At 44.2% G+C, this 23,741-nt stretch overlaps 1 protein-coding gene and 1 long non-coding RNA gene across 2 annotated transcripts in view; both read left to right on the top strand.

Annotated features, from left to right (window-relative positions):
* LOC308322678 (connector enhancer of kinase suppressor of ras 2) overlaps positions 1-22,060 on the top strand; it is a gene marked incomplete at both ends in the record, with an annotated part of 100,343 nt that extends 78,283 nt beyond the window's left edge. The window contains 12 exons of the mRNA XM_080774071.1: positions 3,104-3,312; positions 6,390-6,427; positions 9,536-9,578; positions 10,522-10,570; positions 10,671-10,843; positions 12,500-12,573; positions 12,677-12,748; positions 15,485-15,555; positions 15,725-15,825; positions 17,019-17,832; positions 19,847-20,139; positions 21,845-22,060. Of these exons, the coding sequence (XP_080630197.1) occupies positions 3,104-3,312; positions 6,390-6,427; positions 9,536-9,578; positions 10,522-10,570; positions 10,671-10,843; positions 12,500-12,573; positions 12,677-12,748; positions 15,485-15,555; positions 15,725-15,825; positions 17,019-17,832; positions 19,847-20,139; positions 21,845-22,060 (2,153 nt within the window). The remainder of the gene's footprint in view (positions 1-3,103; positions 3,313-6,389; positions 6,428-9,535; positions 9,579-10,521; positions 10,571-10,670; positions 10,844-12,499; positions 12,574-12,676; positions 12,749-15,484; positions 15,556-15,724; positions 15,826-17,018; positions 17,833-19,846; positions 20,140-21,844) is intronic.
* LOC308322782 overlaps positions 1-23,741 on the top strand; it is a 486,306-nt gene that overhangs the window by 424,237 nt on the left and 38,328 nt on the right. The gene's annotated exons all lie outside the window — the stretch shown is intronic.

The following is a 23,741-nucleotide window of genomic DNA, read 5'->3' as shown; positions in this document are numbered from 1 at the left end:
GAAGACGCACACAAGACCGGTTTTCCGGTTTCGTCATCAAAACGAAACCATCTAGTCTCTATCTCCGCGGCAAAGACAGAGTTTATTTTTATTTATTACAATACGGCGGATTAAACGCATAAAACAAAAGGCGGTATGTCGTATATAGCAACGACAGTAACCTGGATTAAACCATTCCTGGCAGGGAAACTGTTTAAAGGCAAAAGAAAATAAACGTAAAAGAAAATGTAAAAAGGCCGTGATGTAAAAAAAAACATTACATCAAACGCGCCGGCGCACGGCTGCGTTTAACCGAGCGTAACTGGGCGTATGGACCGCACAACGTCACTATTATCTGCTCTCATAGGTTCAAAATCGGCACAGATTTCCCCTTTTATACCGTTTTGAACTCTGGGTGGACTCATCTCTCCTGTCCTCCCACCCGTTGAACGTTCTGCAGCGAGACGCCATCAGTATTCATCCGAGGATCCTCCACTCTCCACCAGAAAGTCTATGAATAACATTAAACACAATACTACCGTTGAGGGAGGGTGAGGGGCTCTGTAACTGTATCTCTCTCTCTCTCTCTCTCTCTCTCTCTCTCTCTCTCTCTCTCTCTCTCCCTCTGTTCCCTCGTTCACACCTTTCCTTTCTTTGCCTTTCCTCGCTCACACTTTCGCCCAATTCTCGCTTGTCTTTTCGTATTCAATGCGTTGCTGCCTGACGAGGTGAGAAGCCGCTACTATGAAGACCATTAATGAGCTTAATTAGCACACGGCCGACTGATGAGATGCATTAAGGGTGATGTTTTACGTCGGTGTGATAGCAGACTGCAGGCGTGGGCGTGACAGCAGTGACAGTAGATCGGTCTCAGATAACGCAGAGCGTTTCGGGCCTTCCGCACCACGGTGTCACGCACGCTGTCAAAGTATGGTTATAGTGTACCGACTTAACCTTTCCAACATGGAGTTTAGGGAGAACTTTTTTCCGGTGCTTGAACCTTATAGCCATGGTTCACAACTTCACATGACGCTCGTCCTTCACGGGCGTCATGGCGGAAATGCCCCCTCCCTGTTTTGAGTGCCTTGCTACATTTCACAAAGTTAACGTGTGCATAAATGGTCAGATTTCAGATATAAAGTGCTCACCCCCGGCCCGGGGCCACGGATGTTCGAATTTTGCACGGGCCTGTATTAGCACCGGTGCATGGCCGTGGCCATTTTCTCTAAACATTATGATGTGTCAGAATGCAAGGCACCTGATTGATTGATTGATTGATTGATTGATTGATTGATTGATTGATTGATTGATTGATTGATTGAAATATGTATTAACAGTTAATTAACAGCAGAATTACAGTACATTTCAAGCACAACTCAATACAAAGACTGTTAACTGTGAGTGGACGACCCAATAAAGCATTACACTTGTTTACAACAGGGTCCACCTTGTTCAATTCGTCAAGTCACCTCCCAACCGATGAAAGCATTGATTGATTGATTGATTGATTGATTGATTGATTGATTGATTGATTGATTGATTGATTGATTTATTAACAGTTTGCAGAATTACAGTACATTTCAAGCACAACTCCATACAAAAACTGTTAACAGTGAGTGGACGACACCATAACGCATTGCACTTGTTTACAATAGGGCCCACCATTTTCAATTCATCAGAACATTTATAGAGACGTACGAATATACACAACTATATAGTCAAAAGGAAATCATCATAGGAGGTAAAAATGGAAAAGAAACATCTACAGTGAGGGGGAACAGGGGTGGGGGATTCAAATTCTACGGGGGCCAGTTTCGAATTGCAGCCGTCCGTAGGTGCCCTTTGAGAGTGGTTTTGAAGGAGTCAAGGGTTGCGGAATGCACGGGTGTTAATCCACGCCCAAGGGTGAGCACTTTAAATTTGAAATCTAAACATTTTTGTACATTGTGACGTTAACTTTTGAAAATGTAGCAAGGCGCTGAAAACAGGGTGATGTCGCGTCGTGATGACTATCATGATTATGACAGTCATGTTTCAGGGCTAAAATGAACCCTATCATTTTGTTCGTGTGGACATCACACCAAAATCACACCAGTTGCAACCAGTTGCAACAGAAAAAGGTCAACCACACCAATGCAACCCCTTGAGTTGCATTGCTGTATTTGACCTTAAAACGGTTTTGTTGCAAGGAGTTGCAACTGGTGTGGCTTAAAGGTGTGTTCCCATCGCAAGATAGATCATCATTTATCTTTTATAGTTGCTTGAATTGCTTCACTTTAGGTCACGGCTGGTTAGCGTTGGTAACTGTGAGGCGAATGTCGCCTCAAGAAGACCCCGAGGCAGTGCTTTGATCTCGTCACCCCCTTTGCCTCCTTCGAGCCACTCCCTTCAATGCAACATTGCGCCAAGTCACATCTTTGCATTGACTTTCTATGTAATCACGCCGCTCAAACAAACATTTCACCTTGCGGTAGGAACGCAGCTTAAGAGCTTGACCAGAAAACCACTTCCAGCCATATCCTATTGATCATATTTTATTTTATTTTACATGAGCCGGTGGGGATTTTCCATCACAAGTTATTGACCCACATTCCACAGAGCACTTTAGGAAGTGTTACGTTCAATAGGACAGTGAACAGTGGAGTCAGAGGGGATGACATGCAGCCAAAAGGGCCTCGGGTCAAATTTGAAACTGAAACAAGAACTGTAACCTTATTTATGTGATGTATATGCTCTCATTCTGTGAACCCCAAAGTTCTCCCTTAAGCGTTTGTGTTTCCGTATTGTTTGGTCATTTGCTAGCTGTCCCCAACGTTTCCCCTTAAGCCTTTGTGTCTTCCTATTCTTGGTCCTTTGTTTATGACTCACTGTTGTTCTCTTCTGTCCTCATAGTTTCTCTCCCTCTCCTTCAGGGTTAATGACTCACCTCCGTGGTTCCTCTCTCTCCGTCAGAGCACTCATCTCCTTCGTCACGCAGAATATGACCCTATTCTAACCACTCCCCCCCCCCCCCCTCTCTCTCTCTCTTCTCTTCCTCCTGTTCTCTCTCCCTGTCCCCCCTCTGTCTCTCTCTCTCTTTCTCTCTCTCTCTCTCTCTCTCTCTCTCTCTCTCCCTCTCTAACAGACTCCGACAACTCCCTGCTGCGTTACCTTAGCGATGATAAGATCCTGGTGATCGAGGAGGAGCCTGAGGGGCTGGGCAGGGAGAGCCGCAGAGACTCCACGCGACGCTCCCGACGCAAGAGTCGCAATCCCAGCAGCCCCAGCTTTCCCATCAGCCCCTCCATGCTGTCCTCCACCCTGCGCTTGGACCAGCCGGTCGACGCCATGCAAGTATGTGCGGACCACCATCCTGCCCATGACCCACCTTTTGCGCAACGCAATTTGATAGCATAGGTTGGCTCAGGGTACAAGACGGACTACATCTACATCTACATCTACAACTATATCTACAACTACATCTACATCTACATCTACATCTACATCTACTGTACATCTACAACTACATCTACATCTACAACTACATCTACATCTACAACTACATCTACAACTACATCTACATCTACATCTACATCTACATCTACATCTACATCTACATCTACATCTACATCTCTACTCCACTACATCTACAACTACATCTACAACTACATCTACATCTACATCTCTACTCCACTACAACTACATCTACATCTACATCTACATCTACATCTACATCTACATCTCTACTCCACTACATCTACATCTACATCTACATCTACATCTACATCTACATCTACATCTCTACTCCACTACAACTACATCTACATCTACATCTACATCTACATCTACATCTACATCTACATCTACATCTCTACTCCACTACATCTACAACTACATCTACATCTACATCTACATCTACATCTACATCTACATCTCTACTCCACTACATCTACATCTACATCTACATCTACATCTACATCTCTACTCCACTACATCTACATCTACATCTACATCTACATCTACATCTACATCTACATCTCTACTCCACTACAACTACATCTACATCTACATCTACATCTACATCTACATCTACATCTACATCTACATCTCTACTCCACTACATCTACAACTATATCTACAACTACATCTCTACTCCACTACATCTACAACTACATCTACATCTACATCTACATCTACATCTACATCTACATCTCTACTCCACTACATCTACAACTATATCTACAACTACATCTCTACTCCACTACATCTACAACTACATCTACATCTACATCTACATCTACATCTACATCTCTACTCCACTACATCTACAACTACATCTACATCTACATCTACATCTACATCTACATCTACATCTCTACTCCACTACATCTACATCTACATCTACATCTACATCTACATCTCTACTCCACTACATCTACATCTACATCTACATCTACATCTACATCTACATCTACATCTCTACTCCACTACAACTACATCTACATCTACATCTACATCTACATCTACATCTACATCTACATCTACATCTCTACTCCACTACATCTACAACTACATCTACATCTACATCTACAACTATATCTACAACTACATCTACATCTACATCTACATCTACAACTACATCTACATCTACATCTACATCTACATCTACATCTACAACTATATCTACAACTACATCTACATCTACATCTACAACTACATCTACATCTACATCTACATCTACAACTATATCTACAACTACATCTACATCTACATCTACAACTATATCTACAACTACATCTACATCTACATCTACATCTACATCTACATCTACATCTACAACTATATCTACAACTACATCTACATCTACATCTACAACTATATCTACAACTACATCTACATCTACATCTACATCTACATCTACATCTACATCTACAACTATATCTACAACTACATCTACATCTACATCTACATCTACATCTACATCTCTACTCCACTACAACTACATCTACATCTACATCTACATCTACAACTACATCTACATCTACATCTACATCTACATCTACAACTATATCTACAACTACATCTACATCTACATCTACATCTACAACTACATCTACATCTACATCTACAACTATATCTACAACTACATCTACATCTACATCTACATCTACATCTACATCTACATCTACATCTACAACTATATCTACAACTACATCTACATCTACATCTACATCTACATCTCTACTCCACTACAACTACATCTACATCTACATCTACATCTACATCTACAACTACATCTACATCTACATCTACATCTACATCTACATCTACAACTATATCTACAACTACAACTACATCTACATCTACATCTACATCTACATCTACATCTCTACTCCACTACAACTACATCTACATCTACATCTACATCTACATCTACATCTACATCTACATCTCTACTCCACTACATCTACAACTACATCTACAACTACATCTACATCTACATCTACATCTACATCTCTACTCCACTACAACTACATCTACATCTACATCTACATCTACATCTACATCTACATCTACATCTCTACTCCACTACATCTACAACTACATCTACAACTACATCTACATCTACATCTACATCTACAACTACATCTACAACTACATCTCTACTCCACTACAACTACATCTACATCTACATCTACATCTACATCTACATCTACATCTACATCTCATCTTCATACAAACATAATTATAAGTTAAAGAAATACAAAACTGCCTATACATTATTATAGACATGGGAAGCGTGGCAGGTGTTACCATAACATGTTGTACTTAGCCTACTGACAGGCTATGGTACGCACACAAGTTTGCCTGAAGGACAATCATTGTCACTCAAAATCATGCGTGCCTACTCACGTGAGCACACGCACGCAGGCCTGCACACACACACAGGCCCACATGCACGCACAGTCGCACACCCCCATAGAGGTCGCATTTTTGTACGCCGAGTATAACCATCTCGCGACTCATCTTAGCATCCTCATCACCTCAGACGTGGCTGAGACTAAATAGGAGTTTATTCGTGTTTGCTCACAGTAGGTAGGTACAGTATGACTCAGCATGTCCCAGACCAATTACAAGAGCCACTGACAGACTGTGCTCACACACGCATGGCCGCACGCACGCACGCACGCACGCACGCACGCATGCACGCACACACACATTAACCATGCAGGCTTACAGAAGCTCTCTGCGTGTCTCGCACTTCACACTGACTGATGAAAGGTGTGAGTGTGTGTGCGCGCGTCGTGTGTGTGTCTGTGTCACAGTGGTGAGTCATATCTTTTGGTGTAACACATTACTGCGCTCCCTCTGTCGTAACAAGCTTACGCTTTACTTACACGATAATGGCTCCCCTCTCCTCTGTCTTACAGAGAGGCGCAGACACACTGCGTGCAGACACAACAGACAGGTGAGTGCATGTTATATGTGTATGTGTTTATATGCTAATAATATGTAAAACAGGATAAAAGCTCTTTTTTAATCCCCGAGCAGAAATTATGTCATTTCAGCAGCCAAAAGAAAGTACATCAGCAATATTTCAAATTTCTTTCATTTAATTTAATCGAGTATTTAATAAATAGTGCTTTTACTCACATGTGTTAGACAGCCTACATACGGATCCGACGTATTACTCCTTTTTCTGCTCAAAATGAGCCAAAATATCCAGTGTTTGGAAGGTTATTATTCCTTCTTCTTACATCCGCGGACGAAAACATCTCATCGCCGCAGCCTGAGAGTGAAGCCACACTATAGTGTGCTGGGGGGGCTACACTTCCTGGTTGCCCTCAAGGAAGTTTAGAGAAGGAAGTGTCATGGTCACGTGACTGGGCATGACACTTTCATGGGAGCCAACTCTCGCACCGGAAGTTATGTGAATACAAAGCAGTGAACGGAGGAAGCTGGACCAGCACATAGCAAACATTACTTATGAACCATGGAGACCTGTGTCATATAATCGGTCAAGGCATATAAAAGAAGACATATCACAGTTTGTTTTCTAATCACTTGCTTTTTCGATGTGCACAGAGTGCACAGTACATCATTTTATTTGAGGATTTAAACAGCAGCAGATATATCGTTTCTGTTCCGGGGGTATCGCAAGATTTGGCTGTCAGACAGGAAACGGTGGACAGTCTCGCGATACTTGGCACCTTCAGAAACGTACTTTTTGCCTATACCTCTATAAAATTACACAGTGTACACATCGAAAAGCAACACAGTTGTATAATGTTATTTGCCAGAAGCGATTACTTTACAGAAGATCTCAGTCATTCAGAAATAGTGTTCATGAGCTGGTCACAGATCGAGCTCTCATTGACTCAATGCATTCTGCCGAACTTCCGGGTGCAGTTTGCCTCCCATGGTGCGACGAATCTGCCATCTGGAATTTGCGTGATAGCGAAAATGACGTTGGTGACCTTACCTACCTTTCATATACCTTGGTTGCCCCATGGGATCTCTTCCTCACTGTGGTATTTCACGCATTTGAAGCATTCATTAAGGTTGAATGGTTGAATCTGTGTGAGTCGGAGCCGTCAACCATGCTGAAAACTTAAATTCAGTCGCACAAATTTGTGTATTCATTTTATTTAGAGTAGCAAAATAGTTTTTACGCATTCGCTTTCCCGTATACTAATGAAGTTCTCCCACACATTTCTGTGTTGCCACTACTACCTTAATTATTATTGTACCCTATACTGGCTCACCGCGCTACGCCTCCCAACACCATTTGTTTTATAAATATTATTTATTGAAGCAGAGGTGCAGTGCAACGTAACCCATTTTGACCTGAGATCAGATTCTTAAAAATGTCTGTTTGAAAATGACAGTTTTCTGAAAAAGCTATGTTTTTCTATGTCTGTCGTTCTTTGATTTTTCAAAAAAAGCAGACCTATACAAGCTCATAGCGCGCCACTCCTCGGTGGCATGGGGCTGACCACTGACCAGACAGGGGATGTAGACTCATTGTCATTGATAATAATGAATAAAGAAATGAATAGCTTTTGTTTGAAAGCGCCGCCCAACGTGGAAATCACAATAAAGGTCCCGTGCCAAATACCTGTTGCTGAGACCTCGGAACTTCGGAAGAAAAGCATAATCCTTTATCGTTTTGTCCCGACAATCATGACATATACCGGTACTGTAAGCAGTGGAGCAATTCAGGGTTAAGAGTCTTGCTCAGGGACACACATCGACACATTGCTGGCCTGGCCTGGAATCGTACCGAGGACAACCAGAGGCTCCGCAGCTGAATCTGTCCGCAACTCCCATTACAACGTGTAGAGTTGCTGTTATTAGGAACTAAGGCGGTGGTTCCCAAAGTGGGATCCGGGGACCCCTAGGGGACCTTGAGAGAATTCCAGGGGGTCCCCAGCTAAATGATAATTAGGAACCAAATGGAGGCTTATGGGTCTGTAACTCAGAGAGTGTACAAATGGAAACAAATGGACCCATTTGGTTAAATTAACTTTGATTTTACAATATAAATTGGGCGTCCCAGAGATAGAAATGCCATTTAAATGGAGGACCGTATCCTTATTCAGGTCAAACTGGGTGGTCCGGTCATTGAAATGTAAATGGTTGAGAATCACTGCTGGAGCCGTAAAAACCTTCTCTTACGGGGGTCCCTGGCATATAATTTCTAATGGGGGGTCCGCAAGGCTAATGAGTGTCAATTTGGGGGTCCGTGACATGAAAAAGTTTGGGAACCACTGAATTAAGGAACAAAGGAGCACCACCGGGAGTGGCTGAAGGAGTTCTGAAGGTTGAATGCTTGATTCTGATTGGTCTATCGCTGAATCCAGCGGTGAGTTATGTGCTGATAATGACCGCTCCGCCATGTATAATCAAACCCTCTGAGCACCAGCTGCGCGGCTGCGCCCCGCTTGATTCACTGCTGTTTCCAACAGGACAGCCGTGTAAACACACACACACACACACACACACACACACACACACACACACACACACACACACACTAGTGACACACAATGTCATTTACAGCTAAACATTGCTCTCAAGAATGTTTTTGAAAACATTTGAGCGAGAAATAGACGAAGCAGGACCCCCGGAAATGGATTCGATTTGATCAACTCACTTCTTTGTTTTCCCGACAGTGCTGCAGCCCTGCAAGCTGGCCAGACGAAGCCAGCGCGAACTTATGGAATACTTTTTTTGTTGTGTTTTGGGTCAATGTATTAATGTATGTTATAGGTAGCCATGTAATAAGCGGGATAATATCTGGCTATAGGTGTTCATTGTCGGGAGATAATTCACCTTCAGGGAGTTTAAGGCCTCGGTGGTTAAACTCCCTGGTCGGTGAATTATCTCCCGACAATCACCACCTATAGCCAGATATTATCCCTTACATATTGCTTAGCTCAACCACACTTATCATAATGATGTCCTCCAGTCCTCCTGTTATTTCTCCCACCCTGCCTAATACTCTGCAACGCTCATGTCCTTTATAGCGTTGTTATCACTAATCACTAATAGAGCGGCCCCTGTTTCTTCGTAGGTATTCTGGTTCGGGAAGTTCAGGAGCAGCCTCCATGAGGAAGGTAGGAGGACCACACAGAGATGTAGGATGTAACTCTTTGGGATGTCCACTTTGTCCACTCATGGCTATCCATGTCTATAACAATAGACAGGATAGCCATGAGGGTTAGAGGGGACACCATATTATGGTGTCCCCTCATAACTCATAGTGATATCTCTTTGGGTAAAATGTGTGAAGCACTGAGAAAACTTTTGCTCCTTTCTTTGTCCTTTTTTCCAAACTTGACTACGGTAGCGGTGGGCTCAAAAGCATAAGGGAAACTTTGACAGAAAAAGACTCGCTCACCGTATAGAAACTAGAAGTAAAAACGCCTTAGACTGAGACTTAAGAAAATATGTTTTCCTTTATTTTATCCTGCTCATAAAGTGCTCTGTGCAATTAAAAAGCAAACGTTTCGGTCCTAAGACCTTCGTCAGTGCTATATCCTATAGTCAGTGCTATATCCTATAGCACTGACGAAGGTCTTATGACCGAAAAGTTATTTATTTTCATGTGTACCATTAGTGCTGAACACATTTGTTTTGCACAATTTAAGTGTTTATGTTCTTTTTGGCTGCATGACACCAAAATGTAAGTAAACTTCTGTGGAAGACTTTTGCTCAACCTGCAGACCAAGCTTTTTGGGTCCTTCATACTTTCATACCTACTTTCTTTCAGCGAGGCTTTGAAAACTTAAAAAAACATCTCTAACATTTCATTCATAATGAAACACTATAGAAATAGTCAATCGGCATGATGCAACACGGTCACCAGTCAGGCCAATACAACTCCCTGCTGTAAGCAATCATAAGTGTGACAGGTGGCTGTAACACACTCGTGATTGGAAGTCTCCATGAAGGTGCGTGGGTGTCTCTTCTGAAGGCCAATGCGGCACATGGAGAAATGCATCAACACTGTTCAAAACATGTCTGGACACATGTCTCTGTCTTCTCTTCTCCTTTCAGTCTTTCCATTACACCTCCCTCAGAACGAAAACCAAAAAGAGAAGTAAAGGTAGAATTCTATTCTATTATGGTAGAATTATATTCTATTCTACATTGACAAAGCATTGGTGGTAAAAATGTATGCCGTCCTCTCCACTCCTCCCCTGCAGGTTCTCTGACCAGTGCGAGTCGCAGGAGGATCTCCTGCAAGGATCTGGGCCATGGAGACTGTGAGGGCTGGCTGTGGAAGAAGAAAGACGCTAAAGGATACTTCACACAGAAGTGGAGGAAGTACTGGTTCATCCTCAAAGAATCATGCCTCTACTGGTACACCAACCAGAATGTAAGGAGCTTATAAATACTACTGGTACACCAACCAGAATGTAAGGAGCTTATATAAATACTACTGGTACACCAACCAGAATGTAAGGAGCTTATAAATACTACTGGTACACCAACCAGAATGTAAGGAGCTTATAAATACAACTGGTACACCAACCAGAATGTAAGGAGCTTATAAATACTACTGGTACACCAACCAGAATGTAAGGAGCTTATAAATACTACTGGTACACCAACCAGAATGTAAGGAGCTTATAAATACTACTGGTACACCAACCAGAATGTAAGGAGCTTATAAATACTACTGGTACACCAACCAGAATGTAAGGAGCTTATAAATACTACTGCTATACACCAACCAGAATGTAAGGAGCTTATATAAATACTACTGGTACACCAACCAGAATGTAAGGAGCTTATAAATACTACTGGTACACCAACCAGAATGTAAGGAGCTTATAAATACTACTGGTACACCAACCAGAATGTAAGGAGCTTATATAAATACTACTGGTACACCAACCAGAATGTAAGGAGCTTATAAATACTACTGGTACACCATCCAGAATGTATAAGGAACTTATAAATACTACTGCTATACACCAACCAGAATGTATAAGGAACTTATAAATACTACTGCTACACCAACCAGAATGTATAAGGAACTTATAAATACTACTGGTACATCAACCAGAATGTAAGGAGCTTATAAATACAACTGGTACACCAGCCAGAATGTATAAGGAACTTATAAATACTACTGCTACACCAACCAGAATCTATAAGGAACTTATAAATACTACTGGTACACCAACCAGAATGTATAAGGAACTTATAAATACTACTGCTACACCAACCAGAATGTATAAGGAACTTATAAATACTACTGCTACACCAACCAGAATGTATAAGGAACTTATAAATACTACTGGTACACCAACCAGAATGTATAAGGAACTTATAAATACTACTGCTACACCAACCAGAATGTATAAGGAACTTATAAATACAACATATTTTCAGATGGGGGTCGGGGTCCAAATCTTTTGGGGTTCTTGACATGAAATATTGACCACTACTGATATAGAAACATGAGGTTTTTCAGAAAACCGTCATGATTTAGAAGACATTTTTTTAAATTTCGACGTCAGACGAGGTTAAACACTATGGTACACCGACCAGAACTTGTAAATAGAATGTAAGGAATCTAAACCCTCTGTAGAAAGAGAATGTGACGTCATAAGATGGCGCCACCTGTCCATTGAACTCAATGCGTGCGTTAATTATATACAAACAGAATGTGCCAAGTGGTGCGATATGTCCACTTAAGCGTGAATCATGTAATCGCCGGTGTGAACACACGACATGGCGGGAAACATGAAACGCCACTGAAGTGTGAGCCGAGTGTGTTGGAATGTAAAGTTCACACCCATTATGCAACTGATGTGGACTGCCCCCGTCATCCCACCCCAACAGACGCACGGCAAACACACACCTGTACTGATTATGTCAAGTCAACATATAGGGCAGTCAGTGGCATCTATTGTGTGTGACTATAGTCTTAACTCTGTCTGTCTGTCTGTCTGTCTGTCTGTCTGTCTGTCTGTCTGTCTCTCTGTCTCTCTGTCTGTCTCTCTGTCTCTCTGTCTGTCTGTAGGATGAGAAGGCTGAGGGCTTCATCAGTCTTCCAGAGTTCAGGATAGACAGAGCCATCGAGTGCAGGAGGAAATTGTGAGTGTCCCTGACATGTCAATCAATTGTCTAATCAACAAATCACACGCACACACACACACACACACACACAATGAGTCTCTGTCTTTCTGATTCATTGCAGTGCCTTCAAAGCCTGTCACCCCAAAATCAAGAGCTTTTTCTTTGCTACGGATTGTCTTGAGGAGATGAACCGGTGAGTGTGTGTGTGTGTGTGTGTGTGTGTGTGTGTGTGTGTGTGTGTGTGTGTGTGTGTGTGTGTGTGTGTGTGTGTGTGTGTGTGTGTGTGTGTGTGTGTGCGCGTGTGCGTGCGTGTATACGTGTACGTGTTTGTGTTTGTATGTGTGTACATTAGTCAGGACGTATACATTGATGAATATTTCAGTTGAGTAAACCAAGTTTACACAGTGCAAAAACCCACTAACACACAGCTACTCATGAATAACACATGAATGTGAAGTCTGTGTGGTGTGTGTGTTGGTGTGTGAACCTGACTATGTCGTTCAAGGTCCAACATGTTTGTGAGTGTGAGCGTGCGTGTGAGCCTGCGTGCGTGCGTGCGTGTGTGTGTGTGCGTGCGTGACCCTGGCTCTGTGGTTCAAGGTGCAGCCATGTGTATGTGCAATTGTGAGTGTGCATGTGTGTGTAGTGTGTCCTGTTGTTGCTGATGAGCTGTAATTCTCAGATGCCATGTACCGTACTGTACTGTACTGTACTGTACTGTACTGTACTGTACTGTACTGTACTGTACTGTACTGTACTGTACTGTACTGTACTGTACTGTACTGTACTGTACTGTACTGTACTGTACTGTACTCAAAACATGCTCATGTCCAGGGCCTGGTATGAACAGTATTCCGCCACAGACCCCATCTCAATTAATTGCTTTTTTTTAGAGGCAAAGATTTGAGTTGAAAATGTTTGCTTCAAAAAAGGGAAACGTTGCTATTTCCCTGTAAATAAATGGTGGTCACTGCATGCATTTGAAGACAGTGTGCGGTTGTTTTCCTTGTTCTTGCTTCAAAAATCTAAAATAATGTATATTTAAATACTATAAAGCTCATATCTATGATAGCATATTACTGCCATCTCTGTGAGATTTTTTTTTTAAAGGCATTAATCTTGGAAACTTCTGCATAAAATCTCGCACATTTCTGACTTGATAATCTCACAGATATGCCACAGAAATCTCAAAAATCATTTGCTTTTATGTGGAAAATATGCTTATAAATTACAAGTTATAATACACTTGGAAATTGGAGTTTTTTCTCAAAAATCTCTGCGATTATTCTTGCAAATTTCTCCGGAATTCTTTTGTTTATGAACTAGAAAAATTCCGACATTATATTTAAGGTGTCACAAGAGCGTTCAGTCTAATCTCCCCAAGTTTAGTAATTCCTCTTAAAAATAATAAAAATGTTTCAGTTACACTGAGGAGCACAGTAATATACATTAATACGTGGGTTGTCTTTCTTTCAGGCTTTGGTATAGGGATCAAATCATACCACCTTAAATGCAGAATCTCAGAAATAGTATAATATAATAGTATAATAACAGACTTTTTCTAGTTCATGAACTCGGAAATTTCCGAGTTTATTATAAGCATATTTGCCACAAAAAAGTATTTCTGAGATTTCTGTGGCAAATCAGTGAGAAATATCAGAAAAAGTCCGAAATATCTGACATTTTACTGAGAAATTTCCGAATTTAATGTCCTGCCTCCACCGGCGTTTTATTTTTTATTTTTTTCACCGACATGGTAGCAATACGTCGTCGTACATATTTATGAGCTTGTACAGATCGAATACAGTATATAGATCTGCTATTTTTGAATAGCCAACACTAAAATCTAAAATGACATTTAAATTACTTAAGCGCAATTTTTCATCATACAACAAAGACAGAAGATCCTCAAGCTACAGTAACCTACAGACCTGCTAATTTAAAACATTTGGAAGATTTGGAACACCAGTGCTTCAAAGGAACTAGTTCACCATGCAGGTAAACATCAAACCTAATGTCCAACAACATGATATGATATCCAAGTAACATTCCCACTTGTCTGAGCATTTAAAACGATAATGAATTCATGTTTGTACAGCACTTTTCCAAGCAAAGTTACAAAGTGCTTTATGGACATTTTAAAATAACAGCAAACAAACAACCAAGCAATAAAACCAACACAATTATCAACAGAATAAACAATGTGCAGCAACAGAGGTGCCAATTAAAGGCACACATTCCTAAGAGAAACACTTTAACGTACAAAACACTTTGCGCTGACGAGTCAACGCTTAATGTTTTGTTGACGAGCAGGTGGTGGTACAGTAAACCCAGCTCTCTGAGACATCTGGACCCGCTCCCCTTATCTCGGTGTCTGTGTTTTAATTGGGGGAATCCTGGGAAGCGAATGACGAAAGTCGTCTTCCTGTGAGAATGCACTTCCTGGTGTGACACCTGTTCCTTCAGGCTGCGTGCGGCTATTCTTAGTCGGCGACCTCATTACCAGCAGTCTGCGCAGAGAGGAGAGGAGAGGAGAGGAGAGGAGAGGAGAGGAGAGGAGAGGAGAGGAGAGGATGGCTGAAGGAGATGCAATGCAACGGGAGGGAGGAGAGAGAGGAGACAGAGAGAGATAGGGAGAGTGAGAGGGGGGGGCAGGGGGGGGGAGAGAGAGGGAGAATGTGAGATTCTTAATGGAACCACAGACGATTGTCAGCTCTCTCTTTACTCCATCCATCTCTCTAATTATCTCCAGTCCTTACTCTCCTCGTTGCGTGCGTGCGTGCGTGCGTGCGTGCGTGCGTACGACAGGAGACAGTGAGGGCGGCTATTAAAAGACACACATGTGAAGGATGTAGTGTGACGACGGTGCTTTATTTAGCTGCTTCATTTGACCCAGCTCCTCCCCTTCCATGTTTCCGTGCTTCTATAGGTGGATGAACAGGTTGGGATTGGCTGCTATTGGTTACACTCCCGATGACAAAGTGCCACGCCCCGATGAAGGTGAGACGCTTCCGTTTGGTTGCAAACAAACAGACAAACAAACAAACAAATTGACGTTTTTTTTGTTGTGTTCATGGCACACTAACGTGTGTGTGTGTGTGTGTGTGTGTGTGTGTGTGTGTGTGTGTGTGTGTGTGTGTGTGTGTGTGTGTGTGTGTGTGATGATCAGACTATTGGAGTGAGAGTGATCAGGATGAGGTAGACGGCTCGATGACACTCAAACAGGAAGTACCGTCCTCTCTGTGCGACACCTACCACCGCACGCCATCAGTGAGTGCACAGAAAACACACACACACACACACACACACACACACACACACACACACACACACACACACACACAGACTCCACATCCGCACATGAATGTCTTTTTGCAGTGTTTCAATCTAATAGAATATTTTATTTTAAAAGCCTCACAGTTTGTCTGAAGTGCAGAGAGCACTAACAGCTCTCCGCATGAATAATACATCTGAGTGAGACACTGGCTCTATTAGCAGCCAACAACGCTATACACACTGCCATGCAGCTTGCAGACTCTCAGACGGCACCGCCATCCGCCTCTAGGTGGCAGCACTGAGGCCAGGCTTTCCACAAGGCACAGGGGGGCCCCATACAGTATATATTCACAGTGCTGTGGAAGTCCTTGAACATTTGAATAGTAGTGTCAGGAACAACATGCTTTATAAGTTTGAATACATTGTGAATTGTGTGTGAATATAAATATGACGTTGTGCCAGTATAGCCTATACCGTAAGTATTCCATTAGCGCTGGCGTGATGATGGTGATATTGAGTAAATACAGTGTAGCCATGCGTCTGCCGTGTTTTTTTCCTGCAATGAAGTCCTTCGAAATCGTGTCACAGCACCTTGAAGGAGCTTGAGATAATAGCTTTAATACCGAAAAGCCTGTGCAAACACTGGATATACAGTACAGTGTGGATACTGTATAATGGTACATGGACGGTGGAATGGTACTTAGACACCTCTGAGGCCGTGGGACGGGGCTTTACCATCTCAGTCATGTCATGTCAGTCACTGCTGGATGTCATTATCATCTCAGCCATCTCACTGCTTTCTCTATCTTTGTCCTGTGGTCCCTCTACGCTCTCCTTTATGCTCCTCTGTACTCCTCTATACTCTCCTATAATCCTCTTTACCGCTCTGTACTCTGCTTTACTCCCGTATACTGCTGTGTATACCTCTTATTCTGCATGCGCTCGTCTCTCTGACACTGCCGCCTCCCCAACACCTCCTTCACGTCCTCTCCCCTCCTCTCCTCTCCTCTCCTCTCCTCTCCTCTCCTCTCCTCTCCTCTCCTCTCCTCTCCTCTCCTCTCCTCTCCTCTCCTCTCCTCTCCTCTCCTCTCCTCTCCTCTCCTCACTAACCCTCACACCCCTCCCTCCCTCCCTCCCTCCCTCCTTGCACCTCCTCACCCCCTCCGCCCCGCCCACGCCCCATGCAGGTGCACCTCCTAAACGCGTACGACCAGCTGCCCCGCTCCGCCAGCTCCATGAGCCTGCTGCGCTCCACCCCCTCCCCCCTCCCCCTCCCACCTCCGCTGTCCATGAGCGCCTCCACCTCCCCGGTGCCGCCACAGATGGTCTCCTCCTCCACCTCCCCTCTCTTCCCTCCTCCTCCTCCTCCTCCGCAGGTCAACTCCTCCAGCCCCTTCCCGGAGCCCAAGCACGGGCGCCACTTCTCCAGCGAGTCCACGCACTCCCACTCCTCGGCGGAGGAGCAGCGGGGGGGCGGCGACGGGGGCATGGGCGGCATGGGCACGGGCACGGGCAGCACCAGCACCCACTCGTCGGGCTGCCGCTCCACGCACCGCGAGCGCCGCTCCTGGCAGGACCTCATCGAGACGCCGCTGACCAGCGCGGGGCTCCACTTCCTGCAGACGGGCCCCGGGGACCTGGAGGTGGGCGGCTACGGCGGCGGCGGCGTGGTGGGCATGGCGGGAGACATGTACGGCGGGCTGGGCCGGCCCGCCATGTCCCCGGAGAGGCGCCGGCAGGCCACGCTGCCCGTGCGGAGGCACCACGCGGCCGAGAGGGACCGCGAGCGCGACGGGCCCTTCCCGCTGGAGCGAGGTCCGCACACCTCGCACTTCCACACGCACCGGCGCTCCCACAAGCAGCGCAGCCAGAGTCTGCCCAGGAACCGGGGAGACCCGGCCCGGCCGGGCAAGCTGCTGCAGACCCCCGCCCGCATGGAGGAGAGGAGCGAGGACGAGGAGGCCGAGGGGCACTGTCCGGACATCAGCGAGGGTGATGACGGTGAGGGACGCGACATAGACATACAGACACAGACGCATGCACACTTTTCCTGGGCTGTGTGTGCTCCAGTTCCTGTCGATTTGATCCAATGAAAGCCAATGAAACTGGTCAGATGACCAATGATATCCAATGAAATCAACATGGAACTGGAGCACACACAGCCCAGGAAAAGTGTGGATAGGCCGGCGACGTTGAGAGGACATTTTGTTCCAGCATGGATAGTAAAACAAGGTTCCAGGTTCAAGGTTCAAGGGTGTACGTTATTGTTACATCTTGTGTACAGATACATAAGAGTAAAACTTATTTTTGTTCGGCTTCCTTTAGACCAGGGGTCGGCAACCTTTTTGACATGAAGTGGCATGTTTTCATTTTCTTGATAATCAGTGTGCCGTATCAACATAAAGTTTAATTATGTCACCACATAAAAATGTAATATTTCCATCTGATTTTGATTGTCCATAGGCTGTACATACACTTTTTTGTGTGGCCTATTTTCTTACACACAGACTCGGAGCCCAGAACCTGCATGAGTGAATGTAGAATTATGTGCAGGGTGTAATTACTATTAGTAAGTAAACAACATCAGGAAGAAGCAGCACTCAACCACCAGGATTCAAACTCCATTATTTTATTGTATATGTCATCACACCGGAGAGAGACTAGTGTCTCCCTCCAGAGCTTCCCCCAGCACTCCCCACACACATGTCCCACACACATTTTATATACTTTCAGCAGTGTACAGAGTTTCAGGAGTAACAAGAGATGGTTATTCCTTAATTGGACTCAATTCTATAGTTAACTCACACAGTTTGAAATGTGGTTTACATGAGTCGGCAGTCTCTAATGAGTTTGTCAGTGAAGAACAGGTGGTAATTAAAGTGTTAAGTATCATCATCTACTAGTAGGATTAAATTAATCCATACCATAGTGTTTATATGCATTTTTCGCCACCACATTCTTAACATTCTCTCTCACACACTTATGCCAGTGTGCCATGAGTGACCACCCTCCCCTGTACCAATGTTGGCACCCGTGCCTGAGGTGCAAGAAAGAGCAATCAAAGAGTACAAAAATAGTAACACAATGTACATGTAGTCCCTGTAGTATATAGCAAAGTTAGGTAAAAAGCCTACATAACCTATAGCTTCATTCACAGTAGGTTATGTTCCATATAACATTTAGTTTAGAAAGGTGCAATTTGAGCATAATAGTAAAGAAGAGGGCGAGGGGTGGTGGGGGGCTATAGCGTCTTCCTTTGCCCTGTTTCGCTCTGGTTCGTATTAGTTCGTTCATGCATCTGATTGTTCGGGGAAAGTCTATTTGCTGTCTATTTCCAGTGGCTTTGAGAACGCAAAAACGTTTTCCATGCGGCTTACTTATACAGTAAGCATGGAAATCACAAGGTAATAAACATCAAAATAATGCATAGAAATAGTTGTCAAAGTAGAAGATGCATTTTATTCAATTAAACCGAGGGTCCTTGAAATTCAAAAGGTTCAGAATCACTGCGGCAAATGGAACCCATTTGGTTCCATTTGTACACTCTCCCACTTAAACGAACACAGAGAACGTTACCGCGCGCGCTCATGATTGTTCCGAGCCGAGGAATGATTCTCGATTCTCAATTCTCAATTCTCTCGCCTTTTCGCTCCGCTTTGTGCACTCTCCCCCTCAACGGAACACAGATCTTTACCGTGCGTGTGGCTCAGGGGTAGGTAGCGTGGCTGGATGGTAACCGCAAAGTTGCCAGTTCGAACCCGGGCTCCCCCAGAGTTAGCGTGGAAGTGTGCTTGAGCAAGACTCTGAACCCCTAATTGCTCCTGATGTGCTGGTCGGTGCCTTGCATGGTTTCCGTCGCCATCGGTGTATGAAGGTGTGTGTGAATGGGTGAATGTAATGCACAAGCCTTGGATACAGGCTCTATATAAATGCACCATTTACCATTTACCATAATTGTTCCGAGCCGAGGTGTTGATTCTCGATTCTCCCACCACCCCCCCCCGGTGCGCTGCAGACCTGCGGGAGATGCGAGGCGGCGAGGGGCCCCGCGAGAGGCGGGTCTCGGAGGGCCGAGAGCGGCGCGTGTCGGAGACGGGGGGCGGCCGCGAGGGGGGGCTCATGGCGGAGCCGCTCATGGACGGCCTGGAGCAGCTGTACCGGGCCCTGGAGCAGGCCAACGTGACGGCGCTGGGAGACCCCCGGCCGTGCACCAGACAGGAGCTGCGCCGCTGCTTCACCCACCGGGCCAGGGACCCCCTGCTCAACGACAGGCTGCACCGGGTCAGAGCCCTGCGCAGCACCCTGAAGGTATACTAGCTCAAAACCCCCCCCAAATTAAAAAACGTATAGAGAGGGTATGCGCATGCTTAAAGTGAACGGCACATCGAGTGGCAAAGCAACATGCAAAGTGAGTTGAACATTGTTTAATGCAATCAGATAGGACTTTTCTGTTTGGATGCATGGGCTGTCAAGGCCAGAAAGTAGTTTTTTGCCACTCAGTATAGGCCTTCCTGTGTAACTTCCGGGGTTTGATGATGATGTCACGCGCATACCCTCTATAGACGGTTCTTTTTTGTTTGATTCCTTCATGACATTTCTGGAAGAAATCACTGATTTTGTGAAAAATATTTGCTTTTTTGTTTTTTGAAAATAATATAATAATAAAAAAATAATAATAATTAAAAACAAAATGAGGGGAAACAAAAAATAAAGGGATCGATAAAAATGTGTCTCTAGACCATACTGTAGGTGAATTAGGGCTGATTCATACTCCTATTTTACCGCTTTTTCGGCGCTGTAGTGCCGAAATTATTTCGGCTCGTCAGAAATCTTCAGTAGCACCGAAGAGCCGACTTTAGGACGGTACCCGCCCCCCCCCGAACCTCAAATGACGTCAGAGCCGAACCGACTTTTATTCGGCTCTAAAATAGGAATATGAATCGGCCCTTATAGCTATATCCAAGCAAACAATCTTTAAGTAAACAAACATATACATAAACATAACGTATTTAGCTAATTTTATTTTACTGCATTTTTTGTTGTTCTTTCATTATTTTTGTATTATCGCTACAATATCGAAGTGCCGAAACCAAATAATTTTGTGTACCAGAGCAGTGGTTCAATTTGTTTCCATGCCAAGAACCCTATAGTCATATAGCCTCTTGGCTGTGGACATCCTATTGTCCTATTAGCATTTAAAATGATGAAATAAATAACACACTATACAATAAATAAATAGAGATCTTGTAGATCAAGTTGAACGATTTTTACAATAATGATGACAGGTTGAAAGTGCCTAAGCTGATACAATAATGTTATAAATTGGATTTGAAAGGAAATGACTTTCTTCCCATTTTCTTCTCCTTTCCAAATGGCTCCCCTGGCGCCCCCTGGTGTCCCCTCTGGGGGTTTCGGCACCTACTTTGTGTAGTGGTTCCCAAACTGGGGGTTGGGACCCACAGGGGGGGGTCCCAACTCCCAGATGATTAGCTTAGTGTGCAACATTGTTTTCTCACTCAACAGTAAACAAACCAACATGCAGTATAAGCTAAAGTTACAATTCCATGACTTGTAAGACCTTGTCAATATACCAATTTGGCCAAATTGGAAAATATTACGTAAGAAAGAGGCAAACATTGTGGAAAATAGACAATGTACAAGCTGTGAGCTTGTAGTTTTGGCTATCGCAACCTCTGTTGAGTTTGGGAACTCTTGTACTAGAGATGTAATGATGAAATGGACACTTTGTGTCTTTGGGTGCCTTGTAGTTCACTCAGAACTACAACTCCCATGAGATCAATCATCCAATCAAGCAATGAACATTATATTCTGTCCTATGTCACTTTTTGATTATGTCACTGAGGAAGGTCAGTAGACCGAAAGCTTGCTAAATACATTGATTGTGCGCCGGTCTGAGTGTGTGCAGGAGCTTCCCTTTACTTTTTCACTATAGAGACGTAATAAAATAACAAATAAAACATTCTCCACCCCGTGCATGCGTCCGTCGTGCCAGGCCAAAGAGTCGGAGCTGGAGGTGATCTGTGCCCTGCTGGAGGACCCCGGCCTGTGCTCGCAGAGCTACAGGGAGTGGAAGCAGTGGCACGGCGAGCTCTTCTCTGACATCTGTCAGCTCGGCCCCGCCCCCGGCACCAACGGACAGGACGACCTGTCGCCGCTGGCCGTGCCTCTCATGACACACACGCACTCCTTCATAGAGACGCACGTCTGAGGGAGGCTGGAGGAGGAGGAGGAGTGCTCGGAACGCAATGCACGAGTAGCACACACACACACACACACACACACACATGCACACAAGCACGCACACACACATAAACACACACACAGATACAGTATATAATCACGCAAAATCGGACACACACGCTCATACGTACGCATACACATAGGCACACAGCAGATATATAACCAATTCACCATGCGGAATCGAACACGCACGCACGCACACACACACACACACACACACATGCACACGCCGGCATATAGACACACCTTCACTCACTGTAAGATGTGTAAATATCACGGAGGCAGCAGTGAAACTACTTGCGCGTGTACGAACTTTTGATAATCCTGAGGACCCCCGCAAGGGTGCCTACTGCATGCCTGAACAGAAAGCATTAATCCTCCTTTGTCTATGAAAAAAGAAAAAAAACCCAAAAACTAAAAACAAACTGAGCGCATAAACTCAACAACACGCTTGTCAAGCAAACTGGAAAAAAAAACCTAAAACAAACTGAGACTTTTTGACATGTTGGTTCCTTTGTATTTCTCTTGGTTTTGCTATTTCACGGTTGATTTTCGGGGGGCAGGGGGAGTAAATGTAGCAGCAATACAAAGGAGAAACTTTTCACCACAACACTGTACCTTTTGTACTGATGAACTTTGCACCCAGAGCCACCAGTTCTCCCCCTTTCCCCTCTTCTCTCTCTCTCTCTCTCTCTGTCACACTGCATATCCTGTTTTAGTTAGTAGGGACCCTTACTGTTACTCCAGGCCGGGGTTTTCATGACCGGACAGCGCGGGGGAAGTGACTTTAAGAAGATGACGTGACTTTTGACTTAAACCAGAGAGGGTTACAAATGGATTTGGTTACAATTGTAACCCTCTCTGATGAACTGAACACTGAGGATGTTACTGTTACTGTCACACTGGCACCTGTAGCCATCGATGCTGCTGTTTCTTCCCAATCTGGATCCAGCCGTTGTTGGAAGACCCCTCGCGTCATGAGTCCGTCCCCGACGCCTTGGAGGTCAGCCAGCCAGCCAGCCGGCCGAATCCAAACTGTGAACTGTGTCGATGAAGTTTAAAAAACAAGGACAAAACTAAAAAAAAAAACTAAATCGATTCTTCTCTCTGCAGAGACAGATTCGATCTACTCTGATAGCGATGTGCAATTTACAGAGATTTTAATTCCTTTGGTTCTTTCCTTGCATCTTCCTCTCTCTCTCTCTCTCTCTCTCTCTCTCTGTCTCTTTTTTACCTCACTTTCTTTCCTTCTCGCCCGTTTTCACTCCATCTCCTCCCTCTATTTGTTTTTGCGCAAGTATTTTGCGTTCTTGTCTATTACCTACCAATTATTCTTCTCCTTCTTCCTCTCTCTCTCTCTCTCTCTATCGGTCTCTGTCTCTGTCTCTGTCTCTCTCCAGTTGTCAGAGACTTGTGTATATTTGTATACTGCTGTGTATACCGATGTATATGTTTGCGTTTCCACTACCACTGTGATATGCTTATAGAGGTAGCAGAGGAACCGCAGAGTGTGTGTACTTTACAGTATAATATAGGTACTGTACTCGCGCGGGTGCAAGACAAAAATATCAATATATTTCTATTTTTGTTTCGTTCTTTGTAAAAAGCAGCGAATGCAAGAGCTAGGGGGTTCTGTCAACGGAGTCACT

Source organism: Protomyctophum bolini (genome assembly GCF_963924005.1).
Source record: "Protomyctophum bolini genome assembly, chromosome: 10".
In the NCBI taxonomy this organism is placed as follows: domain Eukaryota; kingdom Metazoa; phylum Chordata; class Actinopteri; order Myctophiformes; family Myctophidae; genus Protomyctophum; species Protomyctophum bolini.
Note: the sequence above shows the minus strand (reverse complement) of the source record. Positions and strands in the feature narration are given on the sequence as shown.